At 39.4% G+C, this 22,886-nt stretch overlaps 1 protein-coding gene across 1 annotated transcript; it reads left to right on the top strand.

The window, feature by feature from the left end:
- Nucleotides 1–5,542: 5,542 nt before the first annotated feature.
- Nucleotides 5,543–21,899, top strand: LOC306858502 (membrane-spanning 4-domains subfamily A member 4A-like; the record flags this gene model as incomplete). The annotated part of the gene is made up of 8 exons (XM_079399068.1): nt 5,543–5,630; nt 13,517–13,724; nt 14,728–14,838; nt 14,949–15,017; nt 18,473–18,610; nt 19,195–19,305; nt 21,662–21,758; nt 21,841–21,899. Exons 2-8 carry the CDS (start codon nt 13,542–13,544, stop codon nt 21,897–21,899), a joined length of 768 nt encoding a protein of 255 aa, XP_079255194.1. The 5' UTR covers nt 5,543–5,630; nt 13,517–13,541.
- Nucleotides 21,900–22,886: the final 987 nt, after the last annotated feature.

Here is a 22,886-nt window from a genome sequence, read left to right as displayed (position 1 = left end):
AGCTATAGAGATAAATAGTGTCCACACCAATGAACCATAGCTATAGAGATAAATAGTGTCCACACCAATGAACCATAGCTATAGAGATAAATAGTGTCCACACCAATGAACCATAGCTATAGAGATAAATAGTGTCCACACCAAGAACCATAGCTATAGAGATAAATAGTGTCCACACCAATGAACCATAGCTATAGAGATAGTGTCCACACCAATGAACCATAGCTATAGAGATAAATAGTGTCCACACCAAGAACCATAGCTATAGAGATAAATAGTGTCCACACCAAGAACCATAGCTATAGAGATAAATAGTGTCCACACCAATGAACCATAGCTATAGAGATAAATAGTGTCCACACCAAGAACCATAGCTATAGAGATAAATAGTGTCCACACCAATGAACCATAGAGATAAATAGTGTCCACACCAAGAACCATAGCTATAGAGATAAATAGTGTCCACACCAATGAACCATAGCTATAGAGATAAATAGTGTCCACGCCAATGAACCATAGCTATAGAGATAGTGTCCACACCAAGAACCATAGCTATAGAGATAAATAGTGTCCACACCAAGAACCATAGCTATAGAGATAAATAGTGTCCACACCAATGAACCATAGCTATAGAGATAAATAGTGTCCACACCAATGAACCATAGCTATAGAGATAAATAGTGTCCACACCAATGAACCATAGCTATAGAGATAAATAGTGTCCACACCAATGAACCATAGCTATAGAGATAAATAGTGTCCACACCAATGAACCATAGCTATAGAGATAAATAGTGTCCACGCCAATGAACCATAGCTATAGAGATAAATAGTGTCCACGCCAATGAACCATAGCTATAGAGATAGTGTCCACACCAAGAACCATAGCTATAGAGATAAATAGTGTCCACACCAAGAACCATAGCTATAGAGATAAATAGTGTCCACACCAATGAACCATAGAGATAAATAGTGTCCACACCAATGAACCATAGCTATAGAGATAGTGTCCACACCAAGAACCATAGCTATAGAGATAAATAGTGTCCACACCAAGAACCATAGCTATAGAGATAAATAGTGTCCACACCAATGAATCAGAATCAGAATCAGAATCAGAATGAGCTTTATTGGCCAAGTATGTTTACACATACAAGGAATTTGTTGTAGTGACAGAAGCTCCACAGTGCAACAGAAAGACAGTAACAGGACAGGACACAGGTAATGAAACAAAATAACAGGAAATAGCCAATAACCAATGTACAAAGCAGCAAAAAAAAAAAAAAAAAAAAAAAAAAAATAATACACAATATATAATATATAATATAATATAGGCGACTATGTATGTACAGGTGAAGTATGTGCAAATTAGAAATGAGAAAATAAAATAAGTGAGTGTGGTGAATGGATAATGTATTAGTTGTGTGTTCTACGTTTATTTATTGAGTGTTCATGAGATGTATTGACTGAGGGAAGAAACTGTTCCTGTGTCTGGTCGTTCTGGTGCTCAGAGCTCTGTAGCGTCGACCAGATGGTAACAGTTCAAAGAGGTTGTGTGCTGGATGTGAGGGGTCCAGAGTGATTTTACCAGCCCTTTTGCTCACTCTGGATAAGTACAGTTCTTGGAGAGTGGGGAGGGTTGTACCAATGATTCGCTCAGCAGTCCGGACTACCCTCCGTAGTCTTCTGAGGTCAGATTTGGTAGCTGAGCTGAACCAGACAGTTATTGAGGTGCAGAGGATGGATTCAATGATGGCAGAGTAGAACTGTTTCAGTAAGTCCTGTGGCAGGTTGAACTTCCTCAGCTGGCGAAGAAAGTACAGCCTCTGCTGGGCCTTCCTGACAATGGAGTCAATGTGAATATCCCACTTTAGGTCCTGAGAGATGGTGGTGCCCAAGAATCTGAATGACTCCACTGCAGTCACGGTGCTGTTCATGATGGTAAGTGGGGGGAGAGCAGGGGGGTTTCTCCTGAAGTCCACGATCATCTCCACAGTTTTGAGCGTGTTAAGCTCCAGGTTGTTGAGACTGCACCAGACAGCCAGCTCCTTAACCTCCTGTCTGTAAGCAGACTCGTCACCGTCCTGGATGAGGCCGATCAGTGTGGTGTCGTCTGCAAACTTCAGGAGCTTGACAGAGGGGTCTTTAGATGTGCAGTCGTTGGTGTAGAGGGAGAAGAGCAGTGGGGAGAGTACGCAGCCCTGAGGAGCTCCAGTGCTGATGGTTCGAGTGCTGGATGAGAATTTGCCAAGCTTTACTAACTGCTGTCTGTCTGTCAGGAAGCTGTTGATCCACTGGCAGACGGAGGTGGGGACGGAGAGCTGAGTTAGTTTATTTTGAAGGGTTTCCGGGATAATGGTGTTAAAAGCAGAGCTGAAGTCCACAAACAGGATCCTCACATAAGTCCCTGGTCTGTCCAGATGCTGCAGGATGAAGTGCAGTCCCATGTTGACTGCATCATCCACAGACCTGTTTGCTCTGTAGGCAAACTGCAGGGGGTCCAGTAAGGGTCCAGTGATGTCCTTCAGATGAGCCAGAACCAGTCTTTCGAATGATTTCATGGCTACAGACGTTAGTGCCACAGGTCTGTAGTCATTTAGTCCAGTAATTTTGTGTTTCTTTGGGACGGGGATGATGGTGGAGCGTTTGAAGCATGAGGGGACTTCACACAGCTCCAGTGATCTATTGAAGATCTGTGTGAAGATGGGGGCCAGCTGCTCAGCACAGATTTTTAGGCAGGCTGGTGACACACCATCTGGACCAGGTGCTTTCCTTCTTTTGTTTTTCCTGAAGACCTGGCACACATCGTCTTCGCTGATTTGAATTGTAGGTGTGGGGGAGAGAGGGGTTGCTGGAGGTGTGAATGGTTGTGTGGAGGGGTGTTCTGGGCGGGTGTGGGGTGATCGTTCAAAACGACAAAAGAACTCGTTTAAGTCGTCTGCCAGGTGTTGATTCTCCAGAGTGCTGGGGGGTGGTGTTTTGTAGCTGGTGATGTCCTTTAATCCAAGCCACACTGAAGCCGGATCGCTGGAAGAGAATTTGTTCCTGAGCTTGTCAGAATAATTCCTCTTTGCCACTCTGATCTCCTTTTCCAGTGTGTATTTGGGAACCATAGCTATAGAGATAAATAGTGTCCACACCAATGAACCATAGCTATAGAGATAAATAGTGTCCACACCAAGAACCATAGCTATAGAGATAAATAGTGTCCACACCAAGAACCATAGCTATAGAGATAAATAGTGTCCACACCAAGAACCATAGCTATAGAGATAAATAGTGTCCACACCAATGAACCATAGCTATAGAGATAAATAGTGTCCACACCAAGAACCATAGCTATAGAGATAAATAGTGTCCACACCAAGAACCATAGCTATAGAGATAAATAGTGTCCACACCAATGAACCATAGCTATAGAGATAAATAGTGTCCACACCAATGAACCATAGCTATAGAGATAAATAGTGTCCACACCAAGAACCATAGCTATAGAGATAAATAGTGTCCACACCAAGAACCATAGCTATAGAGATAAATAGTGTCCACACCAAGAACCATAGCTATAGAGATAAATAGTGTCCACACCAATGAACCATAGCTATAGAGATAAATAGTGTCCACACCAATGAACCATAGCTATAGAGATAAATAGTGTCCACACCAATGAACCATAGCTATAGAGATAAATAGTGTCCACGCCAATGAACCATAGCTATAGAGATAAATAGTGTCCACGCCAATGAACCATAGCTATAGAGATAAATAGTGTCCACACCAATGAACCATAGCTATAGAGATAGTGTCCACACCAAGAACCATAGCTATAGAGATAAATAGTGTCCACACCAATGAACCATAGCTATAGAGATAAATAGTGTCCACACCAAGAACCATAGCTATAGAGATAAATAGTGTCCACACCAAGAACCATAGCTATAGAGATAAATAGTGTCCACACCAATGAACCATAGCTATAGAGATAAATAGTGTCCACACCAATGAACCATAGCTATAGAGATAAATAGTGTCCACACCAATGAACCATAGCTATAGAGATAAATAGTGTCCACACCAATGAACCATAGCTATAGAGATAAATAGTGTCCACACCAATGAACCATAGCTATAGAGATAAATAGTGTCCACACCAAGAACCATAGCTATAGAGATAAATAGTGTCCACACCAATGAACCATAGCTATAGAGATAAATAGTGTCCACACCAATGAACCATAGCTATAGAGATAAATAGTGTCCACACCAATGAACCATAGCTATAGAGATAAATAGTGTCCACAACAATGAACCATAGCTATAGAGATAAATAGTGTCCACACCAATGAACCATAGCTATAGAGATAAATAGTGTCCACACCAATGAACCATAGCTATAGAGATAAATAGTGTCCACACCAAGAACCATAGCTATAGAGATAAATAGTGTCCACACCAAGAACCATAGCTATAGAGATAAATAGTGTCCACACCAATGAACCATAGCTATAGAGATAAATAGTGTCCACACCAATGAACCATAGCTATAGAGATAAATAGTGTCCACACCAATGAACCATAGCTATAGAGATAAATAGTGTCCACACCAATGAACCATAGCTATAGAGATAAATAGTGTCCACACCAAGAACCATAGCTATAGAGATAAATAGTGTCCACGCCAATGAACCATAGCTATAGAGATAAATAGTGTCCACACCAATGAACCATAGCTATAGAGATAAATAGTGTCCACACCAATGAACCATAGCTATAGAGATAAATAGTGTCCACACCAATGAACCATAGCTATAGAGATAAATAGTGTCCACACCAATGAACCATAGCTATAGAGATAAATAGTGTCCACACCAATGAACCATAGCTATAGAGATAAATAGTGTCCACACCAATGAACCATAGCTATAGAGATAAATAGTGTCCACACCAATGAACTATAGCTATAGAGATAAATAGTGTCCACACCAATGAATCAATGATTGTCAGAGTAACAAACCATGGCCATTCTGCTTAACAGATATATTTATGTAAAAATGACTTTTTCTGACCTTTATTAAAATACAAAATAACCCAAAAACGTGATCATACTAAATATTGTTATATTTTAAATGACTCGCTTCCTTTCAAAAAAACCTATAGTGGTTTGAAGGATATTAGCAGAAGAACAACGCTATAAGTAAACTAACAAACACATATCATGGAGTATGATTGTTTAGGTCATGAACAGCAGCAGCAAACGTGATATCCTCTAACACATCTCTATATCCGCAGTGTTTGACTGTAATCCAGTCACTTATTTCCAGGAAACACTCGGGATTTATTACATTTCAACTCCACAAAATACAAGGAGGCTTCAGAAGGACGAGCCAATCACAGTCGATTAGCGTCAGGATGGACCAATCACAGTCGATTAGCGTCAGGATGGACCAATCACAGTCGATTAGCGTCAGGATGGACCAATCACAGCCGTTTAGCGTCAGGATGGACCAATCACAGTCGGGATGGTGTTTGTTATTTGAGCGAGTACACATGGAAATCGAAACTAAAAGTGTTGCGTTTGTCCCGAGATAAGATCAAGTCCTAATTAAGATTACAATTTCTGTTATTAATCGGTGAGTCCATGTCCTTCTCATAATTTATGATATATATGTGACGATATTAGATGTGTTTGTGTGTTTGTACAGAACTCGAGTTTATTGGGAGGCGTTTACTCGAGGAGCTACGTTTATCATAAAATGTGTTTATTATACACTTCTGCGAATTTGAATCATTATGATTCGCATCGAAGTCGATATATTTATATATATATATATATATATATATATAGTTGACAGTAAATGAACAGCAGATATTCACCTTATTTTCCCGTTAGATTGGGCGAGCCGTTTCTAAATGTGTCTTTCTGCTATTTTAAACACAAAACAGCTCATATTTCACACTGCTGTTTCTTATCATAGTATTTAGAAGTATTGTCTTAATTATGAACATTACTCTGTCGTTCTTCCTGTTATCTCTACAGCAGATTATGACTCTTGAGCAATCTTGTGTTTTCAGAGCATTTATATTCAGGAGTAGTGCTGGGAAAACATGGAGATGTTGGAGTCGCTTCGTGTCCTTACCCAGCAAACAGGGGACGTCCCCCGGCTGTTACGAACGTCCGTTTAGGTCCGCAGTACGTCCGCTTTGTAACGTTCACTGACGGACCTTCTGATGACGTCCACTTACGTCCGCATTCTGTCAGCTGTGTAACGCTCGCATTCCTCCGAGCCAGTTTGCGTACGTCCCTATTTCGTCCCTCATCTGCCATTTCCATAACAACTGCATAATAATAACAACACTTGAAAAATCCAGTCACCCAGCCACCTTGCATCTCGGACAAAGAATAAATTAATTTAACTGTGATAATGGAATGCAAAATAGTATAGGAGCTCTTGGTACATATATGCATAGGCCTACATCTGACATGAGAACAGAAAACTTAAATAAGATTTAACAATAAATAATGTGTATGAATCTGGAACAGAAGATTTATGTACCGATTTGTGCATTATTTAGACGACTCTATATACAGCTATATATCATTTAAAAAAGAAAATCCCCATGAATGAATATTCCCCATGCATGAAAATTAAAATATGAAAATGAATATTAAAAATTAAAATAGCATGAAAATATTACCCATGCATGAAGAAAATAAGGTTGAATCCCGGGAGCTTTATGTTATAGAGTGATGAATGCAGACAAGGAAAACAAGTTGAAATTAACAGGTAAGACAAATAAGTTAATTCTACCCATTAAAAAAAAAAAAAAGTTACTTAGGTAAAATAATTATTTTAGTTATTGCATTTAAGACTGCTATACCATGTGCAGCTCAAAAATAAAATAATAGGAAAAGTAAATAGCTAGATTGGGAGACAGGCTACAAGCAAGAGTCGAACAAATGAGCACATGATGGAATGACATCACTTTTGGGTACCTGCATGTATCCATGGCAACGCTCAGCTGCTTAGTGACCGTTAACGGTTCTCCCGGTGATTTTACTCTCTTTCGTCGGTCGAAAAGGTATGTTTACTTTTATATTTGTAGACATTAGCTACCGTAACCACTGTGTATCTCGTAATGCTTACATTTTATGAAAAGTTTACCTTTTAAAGCGCTTCCTGAAGTTGTCGGTCATGTATAGCTGCTCACCGTTAGCCTTGAACACTTGTGTTAGCATGTAAAGTGTAAATTATTAAATGTATATAATGTTGACACATATTTAACTTTAAATATTGAATTTCCATATGGTAAAAATACACAGTGAGACGTCTATATGCAGCAAAAAGTCTTGGGGCGGCCTATGTGTGTGCAAATTTGGACCGCTTGATCTAAATCCAAATTGTTGACAATCTTTACAAATCTATTTTCAATGGAAAAACGATCATCCAGACATAAATCATAATGAATGTGTTCATTTTGTTGTTTTAGGTTAGAAGACAACGGGAAGAATAGCATCGGACTAACCCCACAGCTGACACACACACATTGTTTAGTTCAAATAAACATATTTTGCTCCATACAACGTGTCTGTTGTCTTTGATTAGTAAAATAAAATGACATTCAGAGGATTTAAAGTGAAAGTCCCCTAAACGTCCCGAATGTACGTCTTGTGAACGTCCGCTCAACGTAAAGGGGACCCTACACGCTGACGTCCAGGGGACGCTCGCAGATGCTGTTTAGGGGACCTTTCTTTGTTAGCTGGGTAGCTGTTATAAATCCACTGTAAACCACGGCTTAATGCTTTATTAAATAGCACAGTAGCCTTCTTTTGTAAAACACAAAGTAAACAACTATTTTAAGTAAGTAAAAGTAACAAACAGATTAAAGTGCATCTATGAAGTGTTTAAATATCTGGTGTTGTTTGATAAACCCCACAGTGAATATTGCTGTGAAAACATGTAAATACTGTTTGACTGACTCAGAAACAGAAAGTTTGTGGAGAGTGCGTGAACCTCTTTGATAAATGGAAACGATGTGGTCAGGATGTCTAGGCTCAAAATCTGTGCCAAATCTACAGCCATTTAACAAAATTGCAAGCTCCTCTGAATATTGTGGAGTTTGTGTGATTTTGCAGCAGCCCCTCACTGCAGAACAAACATCCAGGGGCCGGGTGGATCTACATCTAGGGGGTGGAGACGGGTAGGTTTAGGGATTAGGGTTCAGGTATATGTAAGGTGGGAGGAGTTGGATCGAGATCTAACCACACCCCCTGGATCTTGTGTTCTGCAGTGAGGACCATCTCTGATTTTACGTTAAATTCTGCCGTTTGCATAATAGTGAAATTACTTCAGAAAGTCATTCTAATATGCTTATTTACTCTCAGTGTTGAAACAGTCGTGCTGCTTATATATATATATATATATATATATATATAGAAGACAAAAATGATTTACAGTGATGCTGTTTACTAGCTTTGACTAGTACGCTCTCTGACCATCCAATCAAAGGACGAGAAAATGCTGACCTTATCGTAAGCCTGCTAGATGGCCCTGGTGCTGCCAACTCGAAATCTGATTTGTTAAAGCAACGGTTCATTGCCATTGATTTTAAGCTACAGACGCCTGCACTGTTGATTCTGAAGGCCTTCGGTAGATGTCTTTGACCCTGGCAACATGATTGCTGAAATATGATTGGATAAAAGCTCTAATAAAACACACTACTGGAAGCAGCGCAACCAAGACAAAAGCTATGCAATGAAGAGAATAGACTTGGAAATAATTTAATACACATTCATGGAAAAAATATATAAAAAATAAGTCAGTGATTCTGAATATATATATATATATATATATGTATGAGTGTGTGTGTGTGTGTGTGTGTGTGTGTGACCCTGGAGCACAAAACCCTCAGATCACCCTCTGATTCCAGATTTTCAAATAGTTGCATCTCAACCAAATATTATCCTATCATAACAAACCATACATCAATGGAAAGATCATTTATTCAGCTTTCAGATGATATATAAATCTCAAATTAAAAAAAATTGACCCTTATGACTGGTTTTGTGGACCAGGGTCACATATACATAACTAATTAATCACATTTTTTTCTGAAATTAATCACGATTAATCTCACCTAACATTGCATTTTTAAAAATATATCGCAATATTTTCACATGCAATATTCAAATTATTGTACAAACAGCATAAAGACAGTACATGTTTTACATATTTTATATTTACAGTATATTTTATATAGTTTACAGTTTTTTGCATTTCAGCATAAGAGCCTTATCCCATCTGTGAAACATGGTGATGGTGGTTTCACGGTTTGGGCCTGTTTTGCTGCATCTGGGCCAGGACGGATTGCCATCATTGATGGAACAACGCAGTCTGAATTATACCAGCAAATTATAAAGGAAAATGTCAGGACATCTGTCCGAGGACTGAATCTCAAGAGAAAGTGGGCCATGCAGCAAGGCAATAACCCCAAGTCATTCTACCAAAAGATTGTTAAAGAAGAACAAAAGAAGCTTTTGCACTATAGGAACTTTTTGGCAGAAATACCCGCTTTCTGGTGCATTCCCACCGCAGGAACTAGGAATGTATTTAGTTCTAGGAACTCCATTTGGGGGAACTAAATTAGCTGCTACTTCATAGTATGGTCTAAAACAGTTCTAAGCCTCTAAAGTTAATGTTTTGGGATGGCTGAGTCAAAGTCTAGACCTTAATCCAGTTGAAATGTTGTAAAAGGAGCAGAAGCAAGCTGTTTATAGAACATCACAGAGCTGAAGCGGTTCTGTTCAGAGGAACGGGATAAACTCCTACAAGTCATCGATCAGAACTGATCCGCAGTTACAAGATATGTTTAGCTGCAGTTATTGCAAAAGAGGCTCACACCAGATACTGAAATAAAAGATTCACAAACTTTTACACTTCACAGATATGTAACACTGGATTATTTTTTCTCAATAAATAAACGACAAAGGAAATATTTTTTTCTATCATTTGTTTGATTGGATTCTCTTTGCCTACTTTCAGGACTTGTATGAAAATCTGGTGATGTTTTGGGTCATATTTATGCAGAAATATAGAACATTCTTATGGGTTCACTAACTTTTAAGCAGCTCTGTGTGTGTGTGTGTGTGTGTGTGTGTGTGTGTGTGTGTGTGTGTGTGCAGGCCCGGAGTGGCCATCGGGAGAACCAGGAGAATTCCCGGTGGGCCGCTCTGCCCCGCTCATAAATTGGGCCGGCAGACTTGCCTGTTTTTTGTCTTTTTTTTGTTTTGTTTACATACACAGAATAATGTATATGTGTTTAAGTTACTGTGTGACTGATAACTAAGCTAATAACATTAGATTTGAATTTAACATTAAAATGTGACGTTTTCTGTTGTCAGAGTTCACGCGCGCTCTCTCTCTTCCTCTACACAGGTCGTTGCCATGGAGACAAACCGAAGCCATTAATGCTATGGTGTCAGTTAGCGAGAGTGCGCTAATCGCGGGAAGAATAAAATGGACAGTAAAAAAAAGATGCCTGGAGGAGCTGAAAAAACAGGTTAAAAAAAAGAAAGTCATTGGAGGATGACGCGGCCAAATGTGCCAAACTGACAAATATTTTTTCAAGAAAAACTGGCGACTCGAAGTACAGTGACTAGCAACATTTACAGTTATGCATTTGGCAAACGCTTTTATCCAAAGTGACTTACATTGAAGGAATTTTTTTTGTATTGATGGTCTCTTTCAATTAAAATGTACGTGATTTTAGCCTGTTGACTTATTTTAAATGTTATTGTGGTTTAATAAAGATAAGCCTGATGCTGAGGGAAGTGAGAAAGAGAAAGAGACATTGATCTTCAGTGAGACAACAGCAGCCAGGCAGAAGGTCCCTGATCCACAAGCAATTAGTGTAGATGAGGAGAATGATATGTTTGATTATTTTGATCATCCTCAGTCAAAGGACCTTGACATGTTTTTCAGTTATCATCCTCAACAGCCACACAAACATCCCATAGCAAAAGTTTATAACAGAAAAGATGGAACCAACCACAAGTGGTTGACATACAAAGAAAAAACGAATTCTCTGTACTGTTCTGTGTTTGGCATTTGCACCTGTTGCAGGTGATAGTCCTTTTATAAAGGGAGGTATGAATGCATGGAAACATGCTCTCTTTTGACTTTCCTGTCAAAAGACATAATCTTTAAAGTTGTGGATATCATCAGCCAAATTATAAAGAGCACAATTGCAGATGAGGTTAAACTGGCAGGCATCGACAGGAAAATATTTCACAGAGATGCTCAAACAGACATTACACAAGCTTGGTATTGACATTGGCACATGTGTGGGCAACTCCACTGATGATGCAGCTAAAATGCAGGGACAATATCAAGGGTTCTCTGCATTTCTCTCAGAGCAGTCTCCTACACAGATTCATGTCTGGTGTTATTCACATATTCTGAATCTGGTACTGGCAGACGCAACAGGAAGTGTTGTAGAAAGTACATCTCTCTTTTCATTGCTTAGCGCTGTTGCCGTTTTTCTCAGAGAATCGTATAAGCGTATGCAGAGGTGGGAAGAGACCAGTAATGCCAAACGTCACAGAAGACTGTGCCCAATAGGGGAAACCAGGTGGTGGGCTAAGGACCAGGCTCTCACTAAGGTCTTTGGGTGTTTCAGTAAACCTCAGGATGCACTGTATGTTGACCTGCTGCTGACTCTCTCCTCTATTGAGGAAGATACAAGTATGAAGCCAACAGTGAGGGTCAAAGCAAAGGGATACATTGAAGCCCTTCTAAAGTATGAAACAATCCTCACTGCTCAAACTTTTCTCAGAATTTTTGAGCATACACCCCCCCTCTCCAATTACCTGCAGATAAAGGGTATGGATATTCTAGCAGCTCAGCATCTGGTTGAGAGGACAATGGACAGCCTTAACAAATTTATCAGAGACTTTGAGGGAGTGAAAGTAGCAGCAAATGAGTTTGTGGGTTGGGCCAATCAAAAGCTGCAAGAGGAGGATAGCATTGAGATAGAAGAGCAGACTGCACTTCCAGAGAAACGGGTTCGAAAAAAGAAAAAAATGCCAGGAGAGCTTTGAGAAGACGACCCTCTAGCATCACCAGATGCTGGCTTTGAGGTCAATGTGCACAATGTCATTCTGGACACTGTGGCAGGTAGCATACATAGAAGGTTTTCAGCAAATGCAGAACTTTTCTCAGATTTTGCCTGTCTTGACCCTAAAAACTTTGGCAAAATTAAGGCAAATGGGCTCCCTAGGTCAGCACTCCAAGAAATCAGCAAGTGTCTGCTTAAATTTGATGATAGAGCAACTGTTGGCACATTGCATGCTGAGCTGTCTGGCTTGGCATTCCAGTGGGAGAGACTGAAGAAGTCTCCTCTGGAGGGTTACTTTGTACGACAGGTAGTGAGATGCTTGTAGGAGATGAGGAGGATACAGGTGGACCATTGTTTATGGAACCAGAGGTAGAGCTGGATAACAGGACCTGTCCCTGCTGCAAAAACTGTGTTATTTGTGTGTATCTCATCCTCTCACAGTACAACCTTCTCACTGATGCCTACCATGTAATTGGTTTAGCATATACGTTTCTGTTGACAATCTCAATCACTCAGATCGCCTGTGAGAGAAGCTTCTCAATACTGAAATTTGTTAAGAACAGGCTAAGAAGCTCAATGTCTCAAGAGAAATTAGAGGCATTCATGCTAATGGACACAGAAAAGGAAATCCTCATGTCTATAGACAATGAGACAGTAATAAACAAAGTTGTAGAAAGCAGTGCACTGCTTAGGCGGTTGCTGATGCTGTAAGGCTTTGCCAGTTTCAGTTCTGAGTGTAAACCAAAACCTGTGAAGAATGCTAGAAGGCCTTTCTTTCGAGATGCTTACTGATTTTCCATTTAGTTATTGATGACTGCTTGGCAGCTTTCAATTTTGAATTTAACTTTTTTTGTAATGTTACAGTTGTGTGTTTTGTAGCAGAAATGTCTCATATAATTTATTTCATTATTTTATTTATTACATTGACATGGATATAAAAAAAAAACTAGTGCAAAAAGTATATTTCTACTGCTCTACTGTATTTTTGTTTGAATGCAAACCATTTCTTCATAATGTAACAGTTGGACTCTTTGTTGCAGAAAACTCAGTATGTGATTTGTTATTGATATTTATGGCCATATTTACATTTTGATTTCATATTTTTTTATTGAAACATGTCAAAAATAAATATAACAGGATAGTAAGAACAGATCTGTCACTTCATTTATCCAGATTCGTCCACGGTGGGAGGGGGTTGGATGGGGATAGGTGGTGGGCTGGTCTTGAGCATTACACTCCTGGGCTGAAAATGGATCCCTGTGTGTGTATATATATATATATGGTATTCGCAAATGTATTTTATAAGTGTCTTTGGAAAGAGCATCAGCTATGATGTAGATCAAATTAAACATGAGTTGTTTCATAATTATATTGTTTCGATTTACTAAGATTTTTTTTACAGGTCGGTTTGAGATTGAGAAACCAGAATGTCTCACACTGTCATTCCTGTGAACTCTTCAACGCTCGTCATCCAGTTTCAACCAGCAACACAAACAGCTCCTGATACGACGGTGACCAATGCTCCTGGGTCTGTTTATGTACAACAGGCAGGATTTTCACCTCTTCAAGGACTTCAGGCATTTCTGAAAGGGCAACCGAAAGCCCTAGGGGTGAGAAATGTCTCTTAAACGCAACACATTTTTTTATTTGTGGATGTCACTGTGAGGTAAGCAAATAAATACATGAATACATTCTAAACGAGGAGCGGTGCACACATTAACAAAGCATACAGAAGGAAAGACGCCAGTATAAGATCAGGTTTATCATTTACAGAATAAAATATTAAACTTTACAACGTTTTAGGAGTTGCAAACTATCAAAAAATATGAAGTATACGAAGTAGTAAGTGTATATGAAGTAATATGAAGTAGTAAGTCCTAACGTGTTTTCTAAAAGTTTAAACTCTTTTAACTTTACATGATTTTCTATACATCTCTTGCGTGAGACGCGAGTGCAACAGTCATAGTTGTCTGTCCCAAAAATGCGCCTAATACACATTCTTTGTGAATGGCTTGGTTTCGGTTTTAACCTAACCACTAACTTCTCCTCATTGAGCTTCTATATTTCTATAATATTTTGAATGAATAACGCAGCAGCAGCGTGTCTTGTGGGTTCAACTGGACAGATTAACAAAAACAATAAAGTATGACAACGACACTTACATCTTCATCACTGTATCTCTTGCGCCTCTGACACACACCTAACATTCGATTGCACCGTTTTTGCAGCCAAATGCAAATTTAAGTTTTAAATTCGACTAATATTGATTTTTTGTTCACAATCTCCTCATCACAGCATGTGTTCATGTGTGCTGTCTGCTTGTCACTCATAGCACACGCCTATATTGTGCACTGTATCGAAAAAAAAAAATTATATTGTTATCGATGAAGGTGTATAGTTGATAAATACCGATACCGTATTATCGCCCAGGCCTATGCAAACACATTCATACAATGATAATTCCACACTTTCAGAATATTACTTTGAGATGTTTTTCTAGTACAATCATAAGTCCATAACTACAGCTGCCATAAATGTATATTTTATATTGTTCCCCTTTATGGAAGACTCTTGTCCTACTCACACTTTCTGTGTTCTTCTTGTCCCTCACAGACGGTCCAGATAATGATCGGTATGCTGACTTTCCTGTTGGGCGTTGTGTCTACAGTTTATGCAGATCTTGTCTTTGTCTATAGTGGTCTTCAATACTGGGGATCTATCATCGTAAGAAACTATTATACAATTAAGTGTGTAATATTCTATGTGTGTATAATAAGTGTATAATACATATTCTAATGCAAGCCTCACATTTTGTCCTTTCTCTCTCTTCTCAGTACATCATCGCTGGCTCACTCTGCATTGCTGCAGAAAACACAATTAATTACCCCTCCAGTTTGTTTTGGGTATGTACTACCCAACACTACTTTTAAGGGTCCAAGCACCGTGCTGGAAGTACAGAAATAATGTTCTTTTGTATTTGTACTGATTTTCTGGACTGGTTTAAACTTATTTATTCTTGCATTTTTTTTCTGCTCTAAAAGTATATGGGCATCAGTGACCATAATTCATAATTTGATCTTTATGTCCTGAATGCAACACCCACACTTAATGACACCAAACTGGTCAGGAGGGTCCCAAACATACGTCTATTCAGCCACACAGACACTCAACACTAGGTGGCGCAATAATAATATGATCTGCATTTTTGAGTAACTTCTACAACCCGAATTCCGGAAATGTTGGGACATTTTTAAAATTTGAATAAAATTAAAACTAAAAGAATTTCAAAATCACATGAGCCAATATATTATTCACAATAGAACATAGATAACATAACAAATGTTTAAACTGAGAAATTTTAAAATTTTATGCACAAAATGAGCAAATGATTTCAAATTTGATGCCTGCTACAAGGCTCAAAATAGTTGGGACGGGGGCATGTTTACCATGGTGTAGCATCTCCTCTTCTTTTCAAAACAGTTTGAAGACATCTGGGCATCGAGGTTTTGAGTTTCTGGAGTTTTGGTGTTGGAATTTGGTCCCAATGATGCGCGAAATGTTCTCTATAGGTGAAAGATCTGGTCTGTAGACAAATTCAGGCCAATTCAGCACCCATACTCTTCTACTACGAAGCCATGCTGTTGTGATAGCTGCAGTATGTGGTTTTGCATTGTCCTGCTGAAATACACAAGGTCTTCCCTGAAATAGATGTCATCTGGAGGGGAGCATATGTTGCTCTAAAACCTTTATATATCTTTCAGCATTCATAATGCCTTCCAAAACATGCCCAAACCATATTGAATTTGAATTGAATTTATTTATTTGATCAGGGACAATGCACAAAAAACATTAGTCTAAAAAAGAAGAGATGTCATGTGCCAGGTTATAGCAAAAAATGCTAATTTCCACCCGCAGTCCCTGGACAGGTTGATATTATACTTACACAAATTCATAAAATATATACAAAATAATACATGGAAGCATTACTTCACTCACATCATAAAAATACTCTCCACTTCAGGAATCTATCACTCACTTACTCACAATTTACACCATTCATATCACAGTCATTCAGTGTGTACAGGTTTGCTTTAATAATAACCACTGTTTGGTCAGGCGTGTAAAAGTACTATAGTTTGTACATGAAATAATTTCGTTTGGAAGAGTATTCCAAAGGCTCACTGCTTTATAAGAGAACGCTTGTTGGCCATATGTGGTTCTACGTCTAGGAACACTGCACTCTCCTCTGACTGTCGACCGTGTGGCTCTAGAAATTTTCTCCGAATTTAGTGTGACAAATTTTCTCAAAGGGGGAGCAGCGATGTTATGGATATATGCACTTATGTGCACTTGTGCACCTATGTTACATATGCACTTATGTACCCCCATACCATCAGAGATGCTGGCTTTTGAACTGAATGCTGATGACATGCTGGAAGGTCTCCCTCCTCTTTAGCCCGGAGGACATGATTTCCAACAAGAATGTCAAATTTGGACTCCTCTTTGAAACAGTCCATTTTAAATGAGCCTTGGCCCACAGAACACGACAGCGCTTCTGGACCATGTTCACATATGGCTTCCTTTTTGCATGATAAAGCTTTAGTTGGCATCTGCAGATGGCACGGCGGATTGTGTTTACCAACAGTGGTTTCTGGAAGTATTCCTGGGCCCATTTAATACTGTCAATGACAGAATCATGCCGATGAGTGATGCAGTGTCGTCTGAGGGCCCGAAGACCACAGCCATCCAACAAAGGTCTTTCGGACTTGTCCCTTACGCACAGACATTTCTCCAGTTTCTCTGAATCTTTTGATGATGTTATGCACTGTAGATGAACCTATACCTATACTTTACCTATTAAACCTATACTTATATCCATCGCCACCTGTAAGCTCTTTCAGTAGCTGTGGTCATCATATCAGTATTTTGTTTTCCGAGTTGTCTACTCCAAGATATGTTGTGATAAAAATAGCAACAGGTAGTGCTAGTAGCTCACCGAGTGCAACCACTTTACATCATCAGAATAATGGCGCCCCCCATAGTCCAAAATATGTATAAAACGATGTGTTTTTTTAGAATAGCATACATCTTTGATGGGTTTTCTACTACATATTTCAGTAAGAGACATAATTTACATTATATTAAGCCATACAAGTCTTAATACCCAGGGATCCCTTTAAGAATATTCTTGTCTTTTTAAGAATATTCTTAAGACAAAACTTAAGAAGAATTCAAATTCTTGAAAAGAATCTTCTTAAAAATCATCGTAAATAACTTCTTAAAGTTAGAATAGCCCCAGACTTGTCTTAAATCCCAAATACATATTAAGAATTATTCAATACATTTATAGGGTTATAATATTTAAGCATTACAACAACACTAGCTACATGTAATACATAGTAGGACTCTTAATATGGATGTGCATGAGTTTCCTGAAGTGACAGCAATGACTGATAATGTAAACAATGACCGTCATGATTAGCCTATGTGTGACCCTATATTTTGCTGACTTCAAAACTCAGTAGAAACCTAAAAACGAGTCAGATAGGGAGCTTTGATTGAACACTTTTAATTTTAGCCTATGAATACGACAGTCTTTGGCAGTATTCAGCGCATATGAACATGCATACCAGAAGAGTTCATTAGGAGAAGGGTACAAAAACACAGCACAAAAATGACTGAATCCAATCACTGCAGCTTGAGAGCGGCTCGTTAAAAGTAACTGCTCAAAAACATGGCATATTGAAAAGAGAAGCCGTCAAGGTCACGACGAAAATAGTGTACGCGCTTATTATGATTATTAGGGTAATCTGCAGGAAACGTAAAAAGACAATCCTTAAAGTGTGAGTTTATTAGTGCATCTTCAGCCATGTATTCACTCAGATCAGTCATTTTCTTCTTAAGAAAGAAATTAAGATGTATTTTCTCAACATATTTGAGAACTTCTTAAGAAATTTTCAAGAATTGCACTTCAGAACATTCTTACGAACTTTGTGGAATTTATCTTAAGAAATTTCTTAACTTATTTCTTAAGATGTTTGTGAATCCGGCTCCTGGTATAGACAGGATATTTTGAGAATTCACACCAAATTTAATTAAAGTTGAGCCTATAGGAGGCGCTGCAACTCCTCAACACTGTAACTGTAGGATTGGTAAAGTTGAAAATGAATATGAACCTAATATGCCTCAGATACATAAAAAAACATGGCCGCTACCATCCAATCAAATTTCAGCAACTAACAACATCAAATTGTGTCAAAAGTGCATTTTTATCACACTTCATATACTTTAACGTGTTAACACAATGTTTTAAAGTTCTTGCTTATTAATTTGTTTTGTGTTTTTTTCCTGCCTACAGGTGAATGCGTCACTCGGAATGAACATTATGAGTACTATAACCGCAGGCATTGCCATTATGTTACTTTCACTGGATTTGGCTAGAGGTCCACACAATTACTGCTACGACAGTGACTGTTATTTCACGAGAAAGCATGATGTATGTCATCAGTTTTTATATTCACATTTAATGTCAGAATGGAAATGAAACATTTATTTAGCAATCACTGTAAGATTACTGTGTGGTCAGTACACAAGCCTGTTTTATCTGGCATTTCAGAAGTAGTTTATAGATCCTTTACAATGCAAGTCATTGACATTATAAGTTCATTGTAAACTCAGTCCAGTTTGACCTATCAGGGCCAGATTTACTAACAGCTTGTGACAGTGCAAACCCTCATTTGGCGTTAAGTAACTTCTGTCAGCATTTACTAAAGACACACAGTAAAACATTAGCATTGAAAAGGACAGTTATTTTGCGGCTAACATTACTGCATGCATGCATTTGTAGCAGTTTCCCTTTCAGGCACAAAATTATTTAAATGAATCATGCAACATGATTTAGTAAGTTTTGCGCTGTCATGCTAATTTGTCTTTTTTTTTTTTAGTAAATCTGGCCCTAAAAATGTAATATTACTAAATGAGCTTCACGAATGGTAGATTCTGGACTGCTGAGCATTCAGTGTACCAGTGTGAGCAGCAATTATCATGGATTATTTGTGTTAATGTTGATTTTTCTCTCAGACTCTCTTCAGGGGAATCAGAGGTGTATTGCTGTTTTTTGCTGTAATTGAGTTTATCATCTCCATCTATCTGTCAGCATTTGCCTGTAAAACCAACGGCTGCTGTCCTCAGGTGAGTAAAGAGCCAAATCAGGACTTCCCAAACTTTTGTGTGTGTGTGTCAACTGAACCCCCTAGATATGTATATAAAATGGAAATAGTTAATTTTAAGGCTGTTGACACTTGGATTCACGTTTTAAAAGAACCAACAAACACTGTTGCAATACAAATATTTATTTCTTAAATTCTTTCATCTTTAACATTCAATAATTTTGCAAGTTAATAAATTAAGGGTTTGAACATTTATCTCCTGTCCACAGAAACGTTTGAAATTATGCAAATGTCAATGACTTGAACTCAGCACACATTGTGTTCCCAAACATTAAACCTGCAGCACTTGCAGAGTTCGTGGGAAGCAGCGTTTACGGTGAACTGAGTTGCCCTAAAAACATACTGCATAAAACTTTAATTAACATGCCACATGGTTTTACATGCATAGATTTAACCCATTAACACAAATTCAAAATAAAATAAAATAGTTTGTAATGTTGTTGCAGATGGTATATAAGTCCGTCAACATTAAATATTGATATACCGTGACGATTAAAGGTGCGTTCACGCCATATCGTAATTACCGTAATTACGAGAGACCAACTTGTAAAAAGTGTTCACCTCGTAGAACTCCTGATTACAACTTGTGAACTGGGAGTTTTCTGAGAGCTACGGCTTGTACCACGTGACCGCTGCACCTCACGCCGAACCAGAGAAAAATGGCGGCGCTTTCAAAGAAGATACATATATAGATACTACAATGACGACAAACGCTTATCAGGATCAAATAAATGCTGGATTTTCAAAAGTATGTGAAATATTTAAAGTTTGCAGAATAGAATCTTTAAACTACGTCCGAGAGTTTTACACATTGGTCTGTGGCGACATTTCCACGCCACGAAGCGTGACGCTGAATGAAACGAACTGTGATTGGTTGTTTGACATGTCGGTCAAATGACCTCATGGGCGGGCTTTGGCCAATAAAAGCTACCACAGATTCCAGACCTTCAGCCGTCAGTCTGAAGGTCTGGCTACACGAGACTACGTCCACGCTGACACATTCTCCCGCAGTGATAGCTGAGACGACCTTCAGCCTGCAATGGCTACAACTACTAATATAATACTGAATTGCTCAAGACATCATAACAAGTGAAGCCACCGCGCCATGATTTCATTGAGTAAACATTTCCTAACAAGTCCGCGTTTTTATATCTGAAGTCTCCGTGCACATTCCCATGACCGATTTATTCAAACAAACATTAAATCGAAGGCCACAGGTTAAGTAAAATATATTGATTGGAATACAATGCTTCTCTCTAGAGTTATTGTTTGACATTGTTCACGTGATTTACTGACGTCTTTCTGTGGCTGAAAACCCACACTTATAGTTTGTATTTTATAATAAAATTTACAGAATTTGAAAGCTGATACTTCGTTTCTGATTAAAAGTAACAAAGCACACAACTTATTGGATGGCAGGCACCCTACAAATGATGAATGGAATTAAAGACGAATTGACGAGTTGAATTGTACAGTTTCTTTTAGAAATAGAAATAAATAATAGGTCAATTACCATCAGCAGATTGGTATAGCCTACACCGAAAATGGAAGTCAAAGGGTTATTGTCTATGTCTTTGTCACATACAGATGAAAATGTTCTGAAGATGTCTGTCCAAAAACGTTTTAATTTGGGGCATTCCCAAAACATGACTCAGGTCTGCTGGTTCCAAGCCACATCTGGGGCAAGATGGGTCTGACCCCGGATACATCTTAGCCAGCTTGCTCCTAGGCAAATGGAGCCTATGAAGCACATTGAATTGCAGAAGTCCATGTCTGATACATATAGATGATGAGTGTACCAGTTCTACTGTGCACTGCCAGGCTGAATCTGATATTTCTATTCCCAGTTCCTCCACCCATTGCCTCCTTATATGGTCTAGAGATGGGGAGGCGGTTCTTTGAATAACCTCATATAGAATAGACACCATACCTCTTCGAAGAGGGTCCATATTTAACAACTCATCTATCCAGCCCCCTTCAGGTTGGTTCAAGGAAGGAGAGAAATGCTTTTTAACAAAGCTACGGACCTGTAAGTACCTAAAAAAATTAGACCGAGGGATCTCAAAATCCGTTCTTATCTGTTGGAATTAAATAAATACGCCGTCTTTAAAAAGGTCCTTTACACAACTAATTCCGTTTCTAGACCACAATTGAAATGCTGAGTTTATAAGTGAAGGGGGAAACAACGGATTCGATAGAATAGGGGCAGAAGGCAACGCTTGTTTACTATTAAAGTGAAGTCTGAACTGTGACCATATTCTGAGTGATCCACAGACAACTGGGTTATTCGTAGAATAGTGTTTGCTCACTGGGATTAGAGCAATGAACGTAGAGATACTGGATTACACACGTTCTGCTCCAACAGAAACCAGATTGGAGCTTCATCACTCGATACATCAGAAAGCCAAAATATCAGTTTGTTTAGGTTGGCTGCCCTGTGTTATGGAAGCAGTCGGACACAAAGGTAAGTGATAACACAGTGAATTTATTTCCACAGCAAAGGTGCAGGTGATCGTGAAGAGAGGTGAGCAAGAGATCTTGAGGCTTGGAGAATGAGAGTCAGGCAATTGTACTGAAAGTGTCCTTATGCTTCTCAGGTTGCTGGAGCGAGACTGGTGAAGAGAGCCGGCGTCGGATGAGGGTGATTCCCAGCAGAGATGCGTCTGCGGACAGTGGAGAGAACGGGACGGAGAACAGAAGGTTAGTCTAAGAGGTAAGTTGATAGAAGGTATACTCATCGACTGGTTGTGCGTCGAAGCGGAGTCCACGTTGAATTAACGAGATCGGACGCTGCAGCGATAGTGGTGAGTGTCTTTATAGTGCTCTTGATGATGGTGGTGACGAGGTGCAGGTGTGAGTGGTTTAGAACACAGGTGAGGCTGATCGTGGAAGTTGAGTGGGCGGAGAGCCTGGTCGTGCTGTTACAGTACCCCCCTCTCCACGGCCCGCTCCTGAGGGCCGACCCTGGCGTCGTGGTGGTCTGCCTCGACCTCGTGGAGCTGGGAGTTCTGGGTGAGAGGCATGGAAGTCATCTAAGAGTGTCGGATCGAGTACATCCTCTCTCAGTACCCAAGATCGTTCTTCGGGACCGTAGCCCTCCCAGTCGACTAGATATTCTAATTTACCACCACGGCGCCGGGAATGCAAGATCTCACGAACCCTGTAGATGGCGCCTTCGTCAATGATGAGTGGGAGAGGGGGATCCTCGACCGGACCAGGCTCTGGGGAAACAGAAGGATAGAAGGGTTTTAGTAGTGAGACGTGAAATGTGGGATGGATTTTATACTGTGGTGGTAGCTGAAGTTTGTACGTGACAGGATTGATCTGCTCGAGGATGGTAAAGGGGCCAACGAATCTGGGACTTAGTTTCCGGCAAGGCAGGCGCAGACGGATGTCTCGGGTGGACAGCCATACCTTTTGCCCAGGATGATAGGTAGGAGCAGCAGAACGGCGAGCATCACTGGCTATCTTCTGTCTGCGCACTGCCTGCTGTAACTGGTGGTGCGCAGCGTCCCAGACTCTCTCGCTCTCTCGGAACCAGTG

The sequence above is a fragment of the Barbus barbus genome (assembly GCF_936440315.1).
Source record: "Barbus barbus genome assembly, chromosome: 39".
NCBI lineage: Eukaryota > Metazoa > Chordata > Actinopteri > Cypriniformes > Cyprinidae > Barbus > Barbus barbus.
Note: the sequence above shows the minus strand (reverse complement) of the source record. Positions and strands in the feature narration are given on the sequence as shown.